At 37.7% G+C, this 20,705-nt stretch overlaps 1 protein-coding gene across 1 annotated transcript in view; it reads right to left on the bottom strand.

The window, feature by feature from the left end:
• Slc4a7 (solute carrier family 4 member 7) overlaps nt 1–20,705 on the bottom strand; it is a 79,377-nt gene that overhangs the window by 19,244 nt on the left and 39,428 nt on the right. Inside the window, exons 10-18 of the mRNA XM_032918164.1 lie at nt 19,291–19,378; nt 17,363–17,509; nt 14,610–14,716; nt 12,433–12,607; nt 9,092–9,225; nt 7,769–8,014; nt 2,987–3,092; nt 2,185–2,346; nt 1,552–1,665 (exon numbers count right to left, since the gene is read on the bottom strand). Of these exons, the coding sequence (XP_032774055.1) occupies nt 1,552–1,665; nt 2,185–2,346; nt 2,987–3,092; nt 7,769–8,014; nt 9,092–9,225; nt 12,433–12,607; nt 14,610–14,716; nt 17,363–17,509; nt 19,291–19,378 (1,279 nt within the window). The remainder of the gene's footprint in view (nt 1–1,551; nt 1,666–2,184; nt 2,347–2,986; nt 3,093–7,768; nt 8,015–9,091; nt 9,226–12,432; nt 12,608–14,609; nt 14,717–17,362; nt 17,510–19,290; nt 19,379–20,705) is intronic.

Genomic DNA, 20,705 nt, shown 5'->3' with positions numbered 1-20,705 from the left:
TTCATTTCTTTATTGTATTAACTTTCCATAGCACATCAGTGGATCTATTCCATAAAATACCAAGGGACAGAAAAGAGGCTGGATTAGGATGTGTGGTAAATTATTCACAAAGACAGAGAAATTCATCCTGTGCCTACAAGTATGCCCTCGTCATGAGACTTGCCCACTCTTTATCGAGAGTGGCATCTATTCCCTCTTCTGTAACTCTAGACAGTCTTGTAACTTAATACACTGTGGTGGTGATTTTAAAGAGAAATGGCCCCCATAGACTCATGTGTTTGAATGCTTGGCCAAAAGGAGTGGCACTATTAGGATATGTGGCATTATGGGAGGAGGTGTGACCCTGTGGGAGTAGGCTTTAAGGTCTCCGATGCTCAAGCTACATAACCAGTGAGTACCCAGTCTCTCCTTGCCACCTGAGATCAAGATGTGGAATTCTTGACTGCTCTAGCATCACGTCTACTGGCACACTGCCATGTTCCCACCATGACAATAATGGACTAATTAAGCCAGCCCCAAATAAATGTTTTCCTTTTTAAGACTTGCCATGGTCATAGTGTCTCTTCACAGCAAAGAAACCTAATTAAGACAGATACAAAGTAAGACCCAAGTGACATGTATGGTATTTAATTCTGGACTTAAACACTGAAGTTTCTTCTTAACCTCTGCAAGTCCTAGGATGACAACTGTGCTGTTGAACACAGTTCCTTTCAGGGAAGATACGAAACAGAAGCAGGGAAGAGAAGGACCACCACTCCAAACGTCTCAACTCCAGGTCAGTAAATGAAGCCTGAGTGTCCCCCACAAAGCCAACAGATGACTAGACATGTGACAAGTGCAAGGTCTACTGACTGGATCACATCCTACCTGAGGAAGCCCAACTGCTAAAGAATTACAAACAGAGGTTCATTACTCAAAGACTATTTTGGAGTTGAACTTTGGTTTTATTTCTTTGAATTTGATTATTATGAAGAGACAAAGTAGTGCTATGTATTCTAGGCCAGCCTGGAACTCACTATGTAGTCCATGCTGGACTTGAACTCACAAGTCTCTTGCTTCAATCTCCTCAGTTTAAATTACAGACATGCACCACAGTGCCCATCTTTGAAATACGTTTTGACAAGGTTTAGCATGCAGAGACAGATAAGTGAACTAGAATGACACTTTAGCATGCCCCTACATACACTATCTATGGTGAAATAAATGTCGCCTGTATCAACTCCTAAAGTACCTAGTGTTAAATTCTGGAAACTAATGGTCACAGCAAGGCACCGTGAGTCACAATTGACCCAAACAACTACTGACAAAAATCTGGCACCTTACCATATCCAAACACATTTTAATGATGTAACATGAAACTGATTTTTAGAAAAAGCACTGTAGATATGAATTAGAGAATTTAGTACTCTGAAGGACAAGAGGTACTAAAATTTAAATCTGTATTTGTCAATGCAAAGGTAAATTGAGGACTGCAGTTCACAAGAGCTCATCTAATAAGCACAAAGTCCTGGGTTCAAGTCCTTTCTTTCCTCACTAAATTTTAAGACTTACCTCAAACTTTTCAGGAACATGAAGTTTAGGAGATGGAATTCCTACAAGGTAGTCAATTGCAACCATTATTACTATTGTGAGAAATACAGCAAAGTCACTGATTGTTGATCGCACCTATAGTAATAATATAAATATAATATAAACATAGGATTACTTCCTGTCCTTTATATAATTTATAGCCTTGTCATAAAATATGCCACTAATATATGGATGAGACTTTTAATAATTAATAATGTTATAAAAGTTTATGTCCACCTCATCCTCAAAACATAAGAAACAAGTCACAACATCACAACTACCTTTCTCAGAGTACTATTATCTGCCTATGTGTTCAGATATGATATATATCATAATAAATATATATTAATATATATGAATGAATGATTGAGTGAATGAAAGACAGGGTTTCTTTGTCCTAGAACTAGCTCTGTAGACCAGGATGGTCACAAAACTCCATCTGTGTCTGTCTCCCTGGTGCTGAGATTAAAGGCATGTGTCACCATTATTATTTTTTACTAAAAGGAATTTCTTTTAACGATTAAGCATAAAGCACTAGCTTTAAATAATAAATTCTTACTTTGAAATAAACTAAATAAATGAAGCATAAGTATTATCAAGATTCAGCCCAGTTACCTTAGTAGGAAAATATCTCTTGGTCTTAAACTGCTTGAGGAATGAAGACAGAAAGAACGTTGTGAAAAACAAGACGACACACCAGAAGAGCACATCGGGAACATAAGGCCCGTGAGGCCCACAAGCTGATCCCACAAACATACCGTGGAAGGTCTTACACTCCTGAATGGGCAGGAGAAGGAGAAAATGGAGATTTTCAAGTATCCAATAAAGTACTCGTGAACACGGCTGAATCTAAGATGTCGATTTCATGCTTTACCTACAGAGCTTCTGCTAGGCTAACCATACCACATCATCAATTAGAGATAGATGACATTCCTATCAAAATCACTCAAAGACCATTTTACCAACTTAAAAGAAACAAATACAACAGAGGCTGCAGAAATGGCTCACAGGTGCAAGATGCAGACCCATACTGGGTGCTCACAACTGTCTGGAATTCCAGCTCTGAAAGGGATCGAACACCTTTTTCAGTCTTTGTGAGTATCTGCACTCATGCACATACCCACACGCAGGCAGATAAATTAAAAATAACAACAACAAAAAAAAAACAACATATTTTGAAAATAATCTATATACTCATCCTCAAGTTAAGTATAATGAGAAAAGGCTAAGAAAACCTGGATGTGGAGGCTCAGCTCTTGACTCTTAGCAGAGTCTATCCTGTCCTGAGGTAGGAAGCCTGCTACAAATTCTAGGCCAGTACAGGCTTCCGTTCGAGACCATCTCCACATCGGAAGAGAAGAGATAGAAGCCAGGTTCCCGTGGACCTGAGACACTTCTCAGTCCCTAATACACTTACAGAAACGGTAAGGTTTGCCCAGGAAATACTGTCTGCTGTCACATTCTTTCTCTTCCACAGCTCTACAGTTTCGTTGCTAGGGTTAGATGGCTCAGCACATACACATCTGAAAAATAAGCAGAATAAAGTTTTAAGAAGCCTACACTTAATTTTTATTTTTTTCTATATCAACTGCACGAGGTAGGAACTTCGACCATCTCAGCATTTCTTCCATGTAGCGAACATATAGACTAGGAGATGAAATAAAGAGCAGAGCAGGGTACCCAAGTCTGAAGCCATGGTGGTGGGTTACAGGGTACTCCAGATTGGGAGTTACAGAGAAAGACCTTGTCTTCTGCAGTGGGGGCAGAAAGAGGAAAGAGGAGAAAAAAGGAGACAGTCTGTCAATGATGCAATTACTTAATAACAATGACTGGATATAACATTGGGGAAGGATAAAAGATACCACGTTTATAGTAAGACTTTTCCCACAATTTTATCTCCTTGGCCTGCTTCCACAGCTCTCCCTTGCTTTAGTGTTAAGACGGGGTTTCTTCATATAGCCTTCCCTGTCCTGGAACCAGCTCTACAGAGTAGGGTGAACTGCTTTGTCTTGATGCCCAACAACATACAAGCATCCCCAGCAAGCCCACAGCACCACCGCTCTACTCATGCTCTGCTCGTGCTCACTGTCTTTGACCTAACTCATGCTTAGCACTGTGGTAGCACCCTGGAGGTATAGGCAGGAGGAGTAAGAGTTCAAAGTTATCCTTTGCTAATTAGGCGACCTGAACAAAAGAAAAGAAACCATTTTCCCCCTTGTACTGCTAGGGATGGAACACACAGCCTTAGGCATAACAGGCTACCATTACCTACATTCTTAGGCAGTAATACTCTTCTACAAATAAAATAGTTTTCATTCAGATGTGGTAGCTGAATGTTATACAATGATTTTCAGACTCCTCCCTACTTTGCCCAAGGCTAAGACTGTGCAAAGAAGGTAACAAGAGTATAAAAAAGGATTGAGGGAAGAGGAAAGGAATCAGTGGTTTAGGGCCAAGAAAGATGGCCTATTTGTCTTTTGTTTTTGTTTGAATTTGCCTTTTGTTACTCAGCCCTGCAGTCAAGCTTACTGAAGGCTGGCTTTGAGCTTCTGATCTTCCTGACTTTACCTCCTAAGTGCTAGGCATACAGACATGAGCCACCACATCCAGATTGCCCCCTCCCCAACCCTGATGTTCTGAATGTCATTTATTGTGGGGAAACAAGGGACATCACCACACTTAGGTACAGTGTGGTGACAACTTTTAAGAATCAGTTCTCTCCTTCCACTACGTGGGCTCTAGAGAATGGATTCAGGTGTTAGTTTTGGCAGCAAGCACAGTCCGCTCACTAAACCATCTCCCCAGTACATGTCTGTGCTCTAATGCTGACATTTCTCCTTGTAAGTCAATGGAGCAGAGTGCCACATTAGCATCACACACGACTGTTAGACAGGAAAGAGGGCATCCCAGGGAGATCCAACTTCAACGGCATTTGACTTTAATTAACAATATCTCCAACTTTTAGAAACTGTTTCAGTTTTATTTTACGTGCTTTGATGCTTGCCTGTATGTATCTATGTGAGGATATCAGATCCCCTGGAACTGGAGTTACAGACCGTTGGGAGCTACAGTGTGGGTGCTGGGAATTGAACCCAGGTCCTCTAGGAGAGCAGTCAATGCTCTTAGCCACTGAGCCACCTCCCCAACCCCAATATCTGTAACTCTTTATAACCACTATGTATGACTTTTCAAATCTTTTATTTGAATCTTATTATTTTCGATGAAGACATGGACTTGAGAGGCAAACTTACTGCCTCTTTCCTAAGCCAGCACAATTCCTAGCTACATTCTAAAAACCTATTCCGAGATCCAATTATGTATAATTTTCACATTCATCGAAGAAGCTTCTTTTTGCAGCAGAGATTACAAAGAACAACGGATTTGAGGCAAACAACAAGTAACTGTGAGGTGCCTATCCTCAACTGGTTTATCTACAGCACAACCTGCACACCAGCAGCTCAGAGAATATTGCAAAAGAGGGAGTGGAAAGACTATAAAAGCCAGAGGACCAGAACATCATACCTTCTATATAAGACAGCAAAGCTGTACCCATGAAATCTTAGCAATACAGTCAAGACCTACACAGTGACATTGGCAGAAATTCCACTGGAGATGAAGGCAATCTCACAAGGCCCTACCTCTAGAAGAAGAGCCACAGACGACTAATGGCTGTTAAGAGAGGGAGACTCAGTCTCCAACAGCAACAAGTCCCCTGATAGGTTATCCAAATGGTCAGTTCTAAACACGCAAATAGTATGTCAGTATTAACTGGGGACAGAAGGTTGTATTTATATAGACATGTGTGTCAGTATGTATGATTGGTTTATATGCATATGTAAAAATAATAGTTAATAAGAGACCGTGATTTTGAGAGAGGAATGTACATGGGAAGAGTTGGAAAAGGAAAGGGTTGGGTAGAAATGATGCTAATATAGTACTCGTATAAAATCTCCCCCATAGCAAAAACAAAATTAATTGAATGGCTCATAGAAGGCTGAGTTCAAGTACAACCAGGTCTATGTAGCTAGATCAAGATCAGCCAGGAATATATAGTGAGACTTTATCTTTTAAAAATAATCAAATGAATGGCTGGAGATGCTCAGTGACAAAGCTTGCCTACCACGCACAAAGCTCTGAGTTCCATCTCCAGTGACACAAAAAGTACTAAAGAAATACCTTCTTGACAGCAGTATACTATATGTAAGGATGAACATTTGTTGAACATTCTATAAATTAAAAACATCATAATATAAAACATGAGGAATACTTGAATACAAAAAATATACCCTACATCCTTCCATATACCTAAGAGTGATTAAAGAATACAGGGAAATATATATACAGCCACCCAATTAGACAAGATGGATGAAGCAAAGAAGTGCAGAAGTGTAGATCGCTCCTGAGAGACACAGCCAGAATACAGCAAATACAGAGGCGAATGCCAGCAGCAAACCTCTGAACTGAGAATAGGACCCCCGATGAAGGAATCAGAGAAAGAACTGGAAGAGCTTGAAGGGGCTCTAGACCCCATATGTACAACAATGCCAAGCAACCAGAGCTTCCAGGGACTAAGCCACTACCTAAAGACTATACATGGACTGACCCTGGACTCTGACCTCATAGGTAGCAATGAATATCCTAGTAAGAGCACCAGTGGAAGGGGAAGCCCTGGGTCCTGCTAAGACTGAACCCCCCAGTGAACTAGACTGTCGGGGGGAGGGCGGCAATGGGGGGAGGGTGGGGAGGGGAACACCCATAAGGAAGGGGGGGGCGGGAAGGGGATGTTTGCCAAATGTACATAAGAAATACTCAAGTTAATAAAAAAAAAAAAAAAAAAAAAAAAAAAAACAAAAAAAAAAAAAAAGAATACAGAAATACATAGATCATAGATTGCCAATTGTGATGGTTGTTAACTTGACTACAATTGGAAGTGAAATTCTCTTGATCAGACTATGTGAAGCAGGAAGCTCCTAATAATTCTAAATATGGGTGCACCTTCTGGTGGCTGCTGAGATACAGGGACATAAAAAAGGAAAGCTTTTGCTTTCTGCCTGCTTGCTTCCACTCCACTGGCATCTATGCTGTCATTGAGGTGGTCCTGATATTAGAACCAACTTCTTTGGGATTCCAAGGTACAATAAAGATCAGCAGCCCACCAGAAAATCTCCAGAACTCCAGTATGCACCCAGGACTGATGAGACAGCAAGCCTCTTGGATAGAACAACTATAGGTTCTCAGCCTCCAATTTAAGATATTGTGGAATGGAGCCTATAAACCAAACTAATAAATCACTCCCGTTCCCCTCACCCCTGGACACATACATTTTTTTTCATTCTATCAGCTCTGTTCCTTTAGAGAACCCTGACTTTAAATTTGCCAACCCAACTCCAACAGAAGACCACACAGTGCAGTTACTTTGTTATTTCAGTTGTATTAGTTTCATTTCCTATTGCTATAGTAAAATACCATGACAAAAGCAACATGGGGAGAAAGGGTTTATTTTAGTTCACAGTTCCAGGTCTGTCACTATGGGGAAGTCACGGTGGCGGCAGCTTGAACAAGCTAGGCATGTTGCATCCATAGTCAAGAAGCAGATAAGAACAAATTAATATATACATCTAGTTCTCAGCCCACTTCCAAGATCCCCTGCATAGGGAATGGTGCTACCCCTTGGTTGGTGGGTCTTCCTACCTAAATTAATGTAATCAAGACAGTCTTTTACAGACATGCTCACACGGCCGATCTGACCTAGACAATCTCCCATTGAGTCTTTTCCCAGATAACTCTAGATTATGTCAAATTGGCAATTAAACCTACCATTACATTAATAAACAAAAGTAAATACATTTCATCAACAATAATTCTACCAATGAATGTTTTACCAAAATTCCATATGAAATAAATATTTCAACTACCAAATACAACTAAATACAATGAATACTACATTGCAAAAATTCCTCTTTCTGTCTTTTTGCTATGTAGCCCAGGTGGACCTTTAGCTTGTAGTACTTCCTCTTGCCTCAGCCTCCTGAGTACTGGGGATTAACAGTGTATACCACTATGCCCGGCTCTTAAAAACAAAACAAAAATAAGAAAAAACAAACAAACAACAACAACAACAACAACAAAAAACCCTTTCTTATGCTCTGATGTCCTAGAAAAATATATTATAACCTAAGGATGAAATAGAAGCACTTACGTGTAACTGGTCAATGCATCCAAGTTGTTGTGCATGTTAAATGCATATATTTCTCCTAAGTGAAAGAGTTTCTCCAAGGCTTCATAGATGAAGATGATACAAATGAGAGCGGCAAAAGCTTCTTCTGTGAACCGAGTAATGTAACAAACAAGGCTGCTGGCATCTGTTGCGACCAACACAATGCACAAGAAAGAAGTCCACAGACCAATACTGGTTCTTAATGATAGATAGGATAGGTGATAATCTCTGTTTTGAAATATAAACAGAGACATGATCACCATGTACATACAGACTTGCACCTAAAATTTGTCATAACAAGCAGTAAGAACAAACACAGGATTCCTTAAAACTGCAATTACCAAATTGCCAAATAATGATTAGAAGAAGCTCTGTGTCTTTGCTTCAACTGGAGACTTGGTTACTTTATTAAAGATTTACAGTGAAGATATGCCTGACAATAAAGGGGTAAAAGCATTAGACCTCACATTAGCAATCAGCTATATGGAACAAATGACAGATTAAATCAACCATGACTGGCTTTCTCTGAAGGTAAAGACTCCGTAAGTGTCAGCAGGGCAAAGACATCACTAACCCAATATCTTGCCACCATTATGCCTACAGAATTCATTTCAAGTAAGAGATTATTATAAAAGGCTATACTTTAAGTAATTTCATGGAGCATGCCATGTCAAAATTATAATCAGGTTACCAGTGAGCAGAGAACCAGGGCAAAAGAATTATATCAATCAAACATTCAAATGTCTATGTTGTTTCAGATTAAGACTCAATTGTACATATGTCACATAGGGAACGAATACTGTTAATGTTGAATTCAAAGTTTATTAGCTACAGTATGCCTATGATACCCAACAGCCTAGCCACAGACACTAACCCGGCAACTGATGGCTTTGAGCCCTCCTCATCCCTTTGCACAAGATTGCCTGGCTAAGTCAGTCTTGGCTTTCAAGACCTACTGCACTGTAAGCTTCTCTGTAAGATCCACACTGCACCTAAAAAGCAGTTCAGATAACATCTTACTGGTTTAATTTTGCTAACACTAAAGATTTTTATTGTTCCTCACATGATTTGCTTATTATACTCCGATCAATTAAATTAGCATTGATGGCTGACCTTATTTTCCTCATCTCTACATTACTGGGGTGGAAGGGTAGTAGGGACCTTGGTAGAACAATGACGTAAAAAAAATCCAGAGACACTGAAGATACACATATTGTTAATACAGCTAAATGTCATTCACAAACAGTACAATGTAACGTATATTTAACAGGTATACAAACACAGGGGATAAGAATTTCTACTTACCTACAGAATTTAAATAAAATTTTTTCAAACACTAGGACTGGACCCGTGCTCCCCAGTATTGTTAGAGGTTGCCCAGCAAACAATGAATAGGCAATCCCAGTTAATGATGCTCCAAAAAGAGACTCTATTGCACTCTGTTTAAGGGGGAAATGAACAAAAGCAATACATCAAAAAATTATCTCTACCTTACTATACCATATGTAAGACATCTGAAAACATGGATACTGGCCAAGTAGTTACAGAAATTAAAGCAAAGACAGTATTGTGCTTTAAAATTAAGTCATATATATGGAAAATTACAAATATATTAAGAACATCAAAAACTGCTTTTTTTGCATATTTAATTGAACTTTTGGCAATCATCCTTAGTTCTAGACTTGACACAATAAGACACAAGGCGCAAAGGGAGACACATGGGGCCTCAGCTTCATATGTGCTGTTTTATTTGTAAGTCTATGCAAGCAGAAAAGCATGTGTTATTTTTACTAGTTTTATATGACTGAAATAAGTATATTTTTATTCTGAAAATAAAAAAGCACATTACTCAATATGGTGATTAAAAAAGAAGGTAAATATGTGACCCTTTTCTGACTGTTTTCTATAAAAGCAACTTTCCATATATTTTTTGAAAATTAGAATGACGGCCTTAATTGATTTGATATAGGTAACATAAACAAGGTAGATGGGGGGACTGCAAAAAAATTCACAAAAATAATTAATATGTTAAGTATTTTGTCATTTATAGCCCATCAAAATGAGATAAAACAGGACAACAATAGCTCAGGAGTTTAGTATGGTAGAGTAGTACTGGATTTCACTATCAGCATTACAGCCTGGCAAATGTGGTTAGATGGTGAAGCAATGACAATGTACTATGCCACTAGACAAGGGGTAAGGTCAGAGAAAAAGGAAAAGAATTTACCATTTTAAAACATCAAGGCCAACTGGGGTATGCTATCCAGAAGGGAGAAAGCCCAGGATTGGTAAAGGCAAGACAAGAAGTAGTAAGAAACAAAGATCCTGAAACAACAGACACACAGCACAACAGCAGGCAACAACAGGGCTGCTCTGGAAGCCTGCGGGGCCAGGGCCTGGAGTGCAGCTTTGGGACACCTTGGCTCCAGTCTAAGCTCCTATTTTTAAGTGGAGATGATGGCAATCAGAACTCCACTGGAGTTTGTACAGGTACCTTCAAACCCTGTCTGTTACTTGAGGCATATCCCACAAATATAGCAATTCTCACCATCAATTCTAACACCATCATCCAAAACAGAATCACAAAGTAACGAAATAAAATATAATTGAACTACTGGCAACATGAAAAAACAAGCAACCTTATTAATAACATGTTAAATGTAAAGAATGCTTTCTTTTTGAAAAATAGGGTTTCACTATAAAACATGAGTCCTTATTAATAAATCCTTATTTCTATTAAAACATGGTCATTTTAAAACTGAACTTAGGATGAACTTGAGTTAAAGGTGAAAATGTCTAAGTAAAATTCAGAAAAAGAAAGCAAACACTGAAAACAACATCACAAAATTCAACCAAAGCAGGTCAGCACAAACTAGAGACCCCTCTCTAAGTTGTGGGTTAAAAATATGGACAGCACCACCAGAAACTCTGCCTTTACGATCCCACCCACTCCACAGCCACAGCAGACCCCATGCTACTTTTCCCCAGTGTAGAACTGCTTTACATCCACCCTCTTCATCCTAGGGCTCTGGCTATCTAATCTGCTGGGCCAATGTACTCCTCCTATTCTCTAAATCAGCTAACTTTCCACCTTTCCTTGGCACATGAGTGGTCCAATACTTAGACTTTCTTCTGCTACTATAACCTCTGACAATGAGCTCCCTAAAACGCCATTTCTATAATGGACAGAGGAAGCAAACACTTCACATTCATATTGCTTCCTCTGTTCTCCATTTCTGTAGCTTCAATTTCAACAGCTCTCCGTTCTCACAACAGTGCAGTGAACACAGGCTACAACCTCCCATGCTTCCAGTTAGGCAGTCCCTGCTACACTTGTCTCTCTGCCTACTCTAGTGCCAAACACAATCTCAGGCACATGGTGTCAAAAGGCAGAAGGTAGAAGATAGGCAGTGACAGCTAGGAGCCAAGCAGCAATATTTCCAAGATGTAATAGCTAAGCCACATTTCGATAGGGTACGGCAGAGTTATAAGCACTATTTTTGACAGTATATAAAACAACTAAAAACATGTATATTTGAAACAATGATTAAAGGAAACAATAAAAAGGAATCTAAGTAACTAAAAATAAATTCAGAATTAGAAATTTTCAATTTTTAGGTTTTTAACCTCATGTTCTAAAAGACATGTCTTTATAATTGAATAACTATTGTCATTTAGATTTAACTGTTTTTACCTTTTACTTATAAAAATAAATTTCTTTAAATAGTAAATATTATTTTAAAAACTTCAGAAATCAAGAATTATAAATCATGTCACTTATGTGCCATTAAAATATATTTACATGCCCCATAATATGCCATTCAAGATTTTATTAAAAACCAGTCCCCAATGTCAATATGCCATTCAAGATTTTATTAAAAAAGCCAGTCCTGCAGTGACCCTGCATTCCTACAGTGCTTGCCAGAACAATGTGGTTTGAGGGTCTTGCCCTGCTCTCTCCAGAGCAAGGTTATAGAAATTTCAGACAATATTACAGAAAAAAAAATGTAGGTCCTGTTCCTTGTTCCTTTTTTTTTTATTTTTTTATTTTTCCCTTTATGGAAAAATTATTTTTATAACTGGAGGAAACCTGTTCCTTCTATATCCAATTAAAAAAAAAAAAAATAAAAGTTTTGGCAACTTCCAAACAGATTTAATACCTTCAAACACAACTTCAAAACCCCACCTTCTCTACAGCTACATTCTGATGTTTTGAACAGTCTCGGTTTCGTCACCAGCTGGGGCCATGATGACTAACAGGGCACAGGATGGGAACTCCCATGGGTAAATTTCCCACCACGACCCACCCAGAGCATCTCCCCATAACCCACACATCCCCCGGGAGGCAAGGAAGTCTTATTCAATTTATAGCCATTTCACCAAGCAAGGTAGGATAAAACTGTTTGGGTTTTTTTGTTTGTTTGTTTGTTTGTTTGTTTGTTTTTACCTCAACTGTGCATCTTCTCCTGTTCAAATGTCTTCCCCATGTTTTCCACAGCAATTACCTTTGGGGGAAGTCTGTTTGGGGACAGGTTAATGCTGTGGGGAGACTCTTCAAATACAAGCACGAATAGTGAGACAAATGCATACAGACACTTGCCTCTGAGGAGCTGGGAGCCTGGCCACTACCAATCTTTTGTACTCACTATTCTGCCTTCTGTAGCTTCTCCAAGCAGCCCTCCAAAAGTGATTACAGGAGACATACAGGCACAGTATAGGAAAAGAATCGAGGCCAGGCACTGCAGACTTAATGCATCCTTGAAGTCACTCAAGAAAAAAGGTGCTTTCCTTTTGATGTCAAGTATCAAACCACCAAAAAGCCTAAATAGGTGAGATGAGACTCGTCAAGCTGTAGACTAGAGGATTCTAACTAGTTCAAACTAGATCTATGGGCTACATACAACTGTACTGCTTACTTTTTGTCAATAAAAATGTAAATCATGGCATAACTTATAGAAGATACGCTCATTGACTCTAATGAAATGACGGCAGAGGAAAGATACATCTCATTAAATTAAAAGAAACATTGTATTGTGGGCTATATGCTGAAAGGACTTTACAGGAGTGATTTTAACTTTGAATGCAAACATATACACAAGTAAACATAGAATAAACAAAACCTAACCAGTCATTCATATAAATGTGCAAATGCATCTCTATTCTTTATCAGTAATACAGATCTGAAAGGCAGTGGGCAGAAATACAGAGAAGGCAATTATATCTTACGTAGTCCTTAGTGTGAATGTAGATGCTACGCTTTAAACACAGAAGTTGACTAATAACTACTTTTATGATTTTTAACTTTTTTTATTGAGTAATTCTGTCTAGGAAAAAGAAAAACCTTAAAAGCTATATATTACTATTCATGCAGTGTATATACTAATAAAACTAAAAGGTTTTTTTAGTAAGAATAAAAATCTGTTTACATCAAAACATCAAAGCCTTAACATTTCAACTTTTAAAATATTATGCTTTTTTGCTATTTTTAGTCTGAAAATGTTCTAGTATAATATAAACACCCTAGGAAATAGCGAATATTCATGTTCTATGCCACACCTCAATTTAGCTGAATCCTGCCTAGTACGTAGAAGGTACCAATAAATACTGCTGAACTGAAACTTCAGAACAGCCTTATGATTCAGGAAATGGATGATTGTGTATATACCAAATACAAGAATATAGATAGATAAATATTAAATTTAAGCTATAGATAGTTGGTTTGGATATCCTGAACTTTACCATGCTAATTTTTTAAGTTAAATAGTAAAATAAATCCTGAAGGCATGTTGACAAGCAGAAGTGAGTCTATAATCTGTAGCAAAAGGAATCCGTTTTCAATTAAGAAGATGCCAATGCCAATGTAGAAAATAAATCGCCACCCTGAACAACTGACTATTTAGCAGGTGGCAAAGGAGGCTTTCGGGTGCTTAAGATATCCAGCTTCGGCACTGGGACTTCTCAGCACCTAGCCTTATCTTGAAAGTACAAATAAATGGTGGCAGCTAATAGGAGACCAGCACTATTGGCATAGAGATAAAAATCTTACTCTGTTACATTCATACGGCTTTTACATTTCTCTAGTCAATGATTATGAATTAATTAGTTATTAATATATTAATTATGAATATATTAGTTGTTGTTCTTGTCAAGGTGTTTATGTGATATTCTAATTTTAAAAGCTTTCACTCCAGGTCCTTCAGCTCCACAGTGACTACCAGTGCCCTGTGCAACACCATGAGCCAGACCTCTCTACAGTGTGGACAAGCCGTCACCGTCACCCACGATAAAGTAATTTAAACATTTTATTACACTTTATATTTCTACTCTTTACTCTAAAATTAACTTTCTAGCTTCTCTAATAAAGCTGCCAGATACTAATAGTAGGGTCTAATCATGCTTGTCCATTTAAATTTATAATATTTCAAAAAGTAATGTTCCCATAAATTTTAAATCTTCTATAATGTACAAAAATCATTCAGTATAATTCCACTTTCATCTCATAATTCTTTAACTTGGAAAAAGACCCATGTTTTCCTTCAGAACCTTCTGTAGAGACCACCAAAAACCCATATACTATGATTTTGAGTATATGTTTCATTATTTTAAAGTAAAGATTGGTACATATTATTAAAAATGTTTTAAATGCATGAAAATTTTCCTTAATGTCATATAGCTTATAGAAAATACAGTTTTAAAGCCATACAAAACTAAAAGTATAAGATTAAATTCCAAATACTTGAGGAATTAAAAAAAAAAGGGGGGGGCTGTTGCTGCTTTTCCATTAAATCACCACCCAATTCCCCAAAGCGGCATGTGTACCCACCGTCCAGTCCTCTGCAGCTCAGGCCCAGCGTGGTGATCTGCCTCCTTAGGAGGGTCAGCAGACACTGGAGCAGATCCATTGGGAAACGCAGGAATCTTCCTTTTCTCCTGAATTCCACAAAAATATGTTTTCAGAATTCAATTTTAAGAAAACTGGTATCTGAGATGGCTAAAGGGAATATTCTATCTCATGAAGATTTTACCCAAGTACTCTTTGGGGGAAAAAGTTTCCTAGTATAACTTTATAAAACAATAGCATTTAAAAAGGAGATAACTTTAGAACAATTTCTATCTCCTGTTCATACTTTAAATTTACAGTTAGCTTTCTTCACTATATCCTAATATCAATGCACCATAAGATATATTCATAAAACCATGTCAAATTTCTATTCTGCAATAGCTACTGTTTTATTAAATTTCCACTGCTGTGATAAAACATCCTGATCAAAAGCACATTGGGGAGAAAAGGGTTTATTATTTCAGCTAATCTGTCCTGATCACAGTCCTTCAGGAAGGAAGGAAGAAAGGACTAGGAACCTGAGGCAAGAACTGGAACACAGACCATGGAGGGACACTAGTAACTTGCACCTCATGGCTTTCTTATACCATTCAAGACCACCAGCCTACAGGCAGCACTGCCCACAACGAGCTAGGCTCTTCCACATCGAGTAGCAAGAAAATCAAGAAAATGTCCTACAGTCTTGCTCTATGGAAGCACTTTGTCAAGTAAGGCTCCCTCTTCTGACATAACCCAAGCTTGTGTTAATCTGAGAAAACACTAGCCAGCCTAGCTATGAACATAAACATTCTGCCAAAGAGATGAATTTATCACCAAAGTATTAGAACACTATGGTTAACACCAAAGAACAAAATTTGCATTAATTTTTAAAGATACACCTTTTTCACAAATCTACACTGCTAGCTCTCAAGAGGCTGAGGTAGGAAGACTGTGAGTTCAAGATCAATCAGGGCTACAAAACAAGTTCAAAAAAGAAGACAGATGGCGGAAGAAGGAAAGAGAAAGCCAAGGGCATTTTTTCCTTTACTAAAATTTTTTTTTTAGAAAAGTAACACAAAAATTCCTTCAGTATCTTCTTAGATTTCACTTTAAAATTAATAAAACCTCTTCTAAGACACAGAATCTTCTCCCCCATGTGAACACAAAGGGAGTATTTCAAGCTACCCAAAAACTGGCTAAAGAATATCCAAGTGCAGATAAGCACATATAATGAAGAGAGGGAGGAAACAGAATATGCGGGGAGCAACAGAGAGACGCAGTAAGGCATGTAGTTTCCCCCTGAAGTCCAAGGCTCCCATGGACCTAGACATACAATACCATATTAACACAGAGTAGCAAGATTAGAAAAGTAAGATCACACTTGAAAATGCCAAAGATAAAACCAATGTATTAGATCAAAGGGGAAACAGAACACATCACAGAACAATAGAACATGCTAAATATTATAGTCTGTGTAATGTCAGAAACAACATGAAGTATACAGCATCAGGCAGTGGCTCATGCTTACATTCTAGAATCTGAGACACTAAGGCAGAGGATCACTAGCAGTTTAAGTAGCCTGGTCCACAAAGGTGGTCTCAGGCACACAGAGCCGTGCGGTAAAACACTGTCTCGAAACAAAACAAAACAAAATTTTATTTTTCTTTTAGAAAAGTTTTAAAAGATGGGGGCTGGAGAGATAGCTCAGCAGTTAAGAACGCTGGCTATTCTTCAGAGGATCTGAGTTCAATTCCCACCATTAACATGATGGTTCACAAGTATACATAACTCCAATTTGGGTTATCTGATCCAGGGCATGCATATGGTACATCTTCATATAGTCAAGCAAAATACTCATACATATAAAGTAAGATAAATCTAAAACTAGCAAACTAACAAAAAATACCAAAAAAGGAGAAAATAAATCTTTACTGAAGGACAGGAGTGAAGTAAATCAGCTAAAAGCAGAAATGAAATAGAAAAAGATCCACATTAAAAACAAAAAAACTTACTGTAAAAAAAAATATAATAAATAATTAGCCTATTAGCTAAACTTAAGGTATGTCAGGATGTAACACCACAAATCAAAGAGTGTGATAAATAAGCTTTTCAAGAAAATCTAAAATCTGGGCAAGATGAGTAAAATACCAGGCAAACAAAACTGATCAGAACTGACCTAAGAAAAAACCAAAAAGTTCACTTAGGGCAATTTTCACAAAAGAAACAAGCAACTTGTTAAAGCCCACACTTGGCAAGTGAAGTAGTTCAAAAATATATACCAGAAATTTCCCGAACTTGCAGAAACAAATTATTCCATACTATTTAAAGTGCTCAAGAACCCATATCCCAAAAGTTATTTGTTTTTGTGAAACAAATGTACTAGTAATGGCACATGTAAATTTTTTTAATTATGTAATTATCTATTTAAATTATGCAAATAACAAAGTAGCAGGTAGACTCTAAATATTCACATGTCCAGGTAACAGAATAAATACCGTAACAACCACACGGCTACCAAGTGTTTGGGATGAAGTCGGACCAGAGGCGTGGTGATCCTCTCTGACCTCCCACCACTCATCTCTCATTCTCTGTCAGTGCTAGGATTCAATGCTAAGAGAGTTCCAACTGAGCCACGTCCAACTGTAAACAGTTGTAACTTGTGTGTCATAAAAATGCATGACTTACATTTCTTCATGAAAAGTTTTTAACTTAAAAAGAAAACAACGCCCCCCTACAGTCTTTCTCCAGATACTTACCTGAGAAGGAACACTTTTTGGTGGCTCTATGCGTATGGAAGGATCCCACTCTCCTGGAGGAAGGACAGTTACTTGATCTAAAAATTCATCAATTCCAGATAAGAGGTCATTTCGATCTTTTGCTTTATAAGCTACATCATGAAAAATCTAAAGAAAAGAAGATACTGAGCATAAGAATTTTACGGTGGAAAGAAAAATCTAACTACACTGCAGTGCACTTTAGATACAGAAATATTGGTGGAGCAATGGTATACGTTAACAGAACTCACTGCCCACAGAGGACCTGCTTTCACACACACACACACACACACACACACACACAAAGACATAAGTTCTCATCAGCAGTAGGCACCCACCCGCCCGGCAATACTTAACCCATTATTAGTATTAATAGATCAATCAGTAACACTCAAAGAAAACAATGCATTAATACAAAGAAAACACATTTCATAAGTTAACGACAATTTGTTACAAGTTAATTCATAACAATAATGTCAGGTCATTTTATTTGTCATTAAAGTGTTATTTATCCTGAATGAATGATTCTGAACAACGAAGTAATTGTGTTTAACAAGTATTTACTGGTTACCTATGACTTGCTAGGTGCAATGTTGTATGTGACAAAAAAAAACAACAAAAAACAAAAAACAATGCAGTCTTTCCAGGCAGAATAGTGAGTTAAGTAATTGCCCAGAATGACAAGCTTCCAAGAGGAACAAACATTCAAAAAACAAAACAAAACAAACAAAAAAAAAAAAAACACAAAAAAGTTAAGCAAAGTGCAGAATAGAAAGCTGATAGAAAAATAGGCAGCCAAGAAATGTTGCAGAAAAGACTGATAACCCTGACAATTGAATACAGAGGCAGGAGAATTGGTGTGAATTTGAGTATAGTCTGGGCTAAACAGCAAAACTTTATAAAAACAAAAACAAAACAGAGGTGATATCTGAGGAGAAATCATGCCACAGGTAGAGAGGGTAGGGTGGATGGTAAAAGGAGTCACAGTTGTAGCAAATAGGGGCATAAATAGCAAAACTTATCCAAGAAACAGAAAGAAGACAGCTATTGCCAGAGCAAAGTGAGCAGGGTAGGCAGTATCAGGATGCAAGCAAGCAGAAGAGGCAAGGTCCTCTGCCAATACTAGGAAAGGGTTTGGATCTGAACTTCAAGCAAATGTGATGGACAGTTCATGCCTTTACCCAGCACGTGAGAGGCTAAGCTAGGAAGACTGACAAGAGATAGGCCAGCCTGGGCTACATAGTCAGTTTGAGGCATGCTTGGGTTATGTAGAAACCCCAACTCAAAAAAAAAAAAAAAATCCAGATATTAGACCCACATGAACATGTTATTATCAATATAGATAAAAATTAGTAAATCACTTGAATTACAAGAGAAAAGGTCAGACAGAGTCTAAACCTAAAAATAGCAGTGACTAGAAGCTAACACAGATCAGATTCAGATATCCAGGGTTTCTGATGCCCTGGGCAGATAGATGCATTGCAATGTCTGGCAAGAACTACTGGAAACTTCTCACAAAGAAACAGAAGTCCTGATCACTAAAGAAGTTACAGCCAAACATGACATCCCCAAACCAAAAAAGAAGTAAGGAGACACAGAGAAGTTCCAAGGAAAGCCCAAAGAAACAACATTCTGAAATTTTAGGACCATAATGTAGCTTATAAACAAATTTCAAAATTTCAATGCAAACAATGAGGTAAAAATACAACAGCAGCAGCAAAATAGGTTAAAAACTACCGATTCCTTAGAATAGGTCTTAAACCTCAACAAAGGCCTGTTGAAGGAAGAGTGAATATGAAATAAAATAGCACAGACATCAAAGATAATTTTATAAGCTTTACTGTGAGAGAATGGACTATAATTGCATATTTACTGTCTAGCTCAAAGGAATTTGACTGTAGTTTAATTACCTCATCTGTCATTAGAGTTGCTATGGATCTGCCAATTTCATGGTACTGTGGAGCCTTTCCTGCTGGGCCCAGTAACAGAAACAAAAACCTAAGAAAAGATTAAAATATGTGGATTCTAAAATAAGCAACATATATACACAAATCCAGAAACTTTAAAAATTATTTTAATATAAACATAGAAACAACACTCAGACCTTTGCAAACACCCACAGATGCTAATAGAATAGTGTTAACTCTATTTAAAACAGATCTTAACTGAGTGTGGTGGGCAAGCCTGCTATCCTGGCACTTGGAAAGCAGAGGCAAAGAAGGTCTGAGTTAAAGGGCATCCTCAGCTGAGGCTACAGGAAATCTTATTTCAAAGCCTAAAACAAAATAAGCAAAAATCAGATCATGAAACTGCAAAAGGCATTCATAATTTATTTCTTTCCCAGATTCCTTTGTGTAAAACAGTTACTAAAGAAGTGGGTTTTTTCATAGAAATTTCTATCTTTTATATCCTTCTAGATTATACAACTAACTCTGGTCTGAAGTGACAAAAACAAGCAAAGCTAGAACAATCTTATGGGTCTGACTAGGTCACCCAGGCTGACATCACACTCTTCAGTCAGCCTCTTGCTTGCTGGACTTACAGGTTAGCAGTACCTCACTGTTTCCACACTAATTCCTCTTTGAGAAAAGAGTCACATATCCCAGAAAGACCTAAGCTTATTGTGTAGCCAGGGGTAACCATGAACTCTGCCTCCACTGCCCCTTCAGCCCCAAGTGATAGGATTGCAGGTGTGTCTGACCACACCCAGTTTATGTAGTGCTGGGAATCAAACCCAGAGCTTCGTGCACGCTATGCAATCTGCCAGCTGAGCCACCTCCCTTATCCCACACTGATTTCTTGAAAGTAAGCACCTGTCAAATCAAATAGTTCAGAATATACACACAAAAAAATTCTGCACTCTGCAACTTTTCTGGATCAAAGCCTTAACACTAAATATGACATTTAGTCAAGTAAACTTTCTGAGTGGAAAAAGAATTTCTATCTTCAACATCAAACCTGTTACTTTTTAATATTAAATAAAAGTACTTAGTTGTATCCATGTTAACACTACAATAGCAGATGTTAATATTTTAACTGTTTTTGTATGCTAAAACATATAAAACAATGGGTTTCATCATTACTTCTTCATTCTTATGTAAAATATTAATATTCTTATCTAAGTATACATCCTCCTGCTTTATGAAAATTTACATATGAAGTAATCAAATCATTCTCTTCATTTATCAACACTGTATCATCAGTGAAAATGAAATTTTAAAAAAGCATAAAATAGGTACGTTTCTGTCAATTTCCTATTAATTCTTAATATCTTACTGAATCAGTCAATGAGAGAACATTATCAACTCAACCTCTTAGTGCTTCT

Source organism: Rattus rattus, chromosome 12 (genome assembly GCF_011064425.1).
Source record: "Rattus rattus isolate New Zealand chromosome 12, Rrattus_CSIRO_v1, whole genome shotgun sequence".
Classification (NCBI taxonomy): domain Eukaryota; kingdom Metazoa; phylum Chordata; class Mammalia; order Rodentia; family Muridae; genus Rattus; species Rattus rattus.
This window is presented reverse-complemented; position numbering and strand designations above follow the sequence as displayed.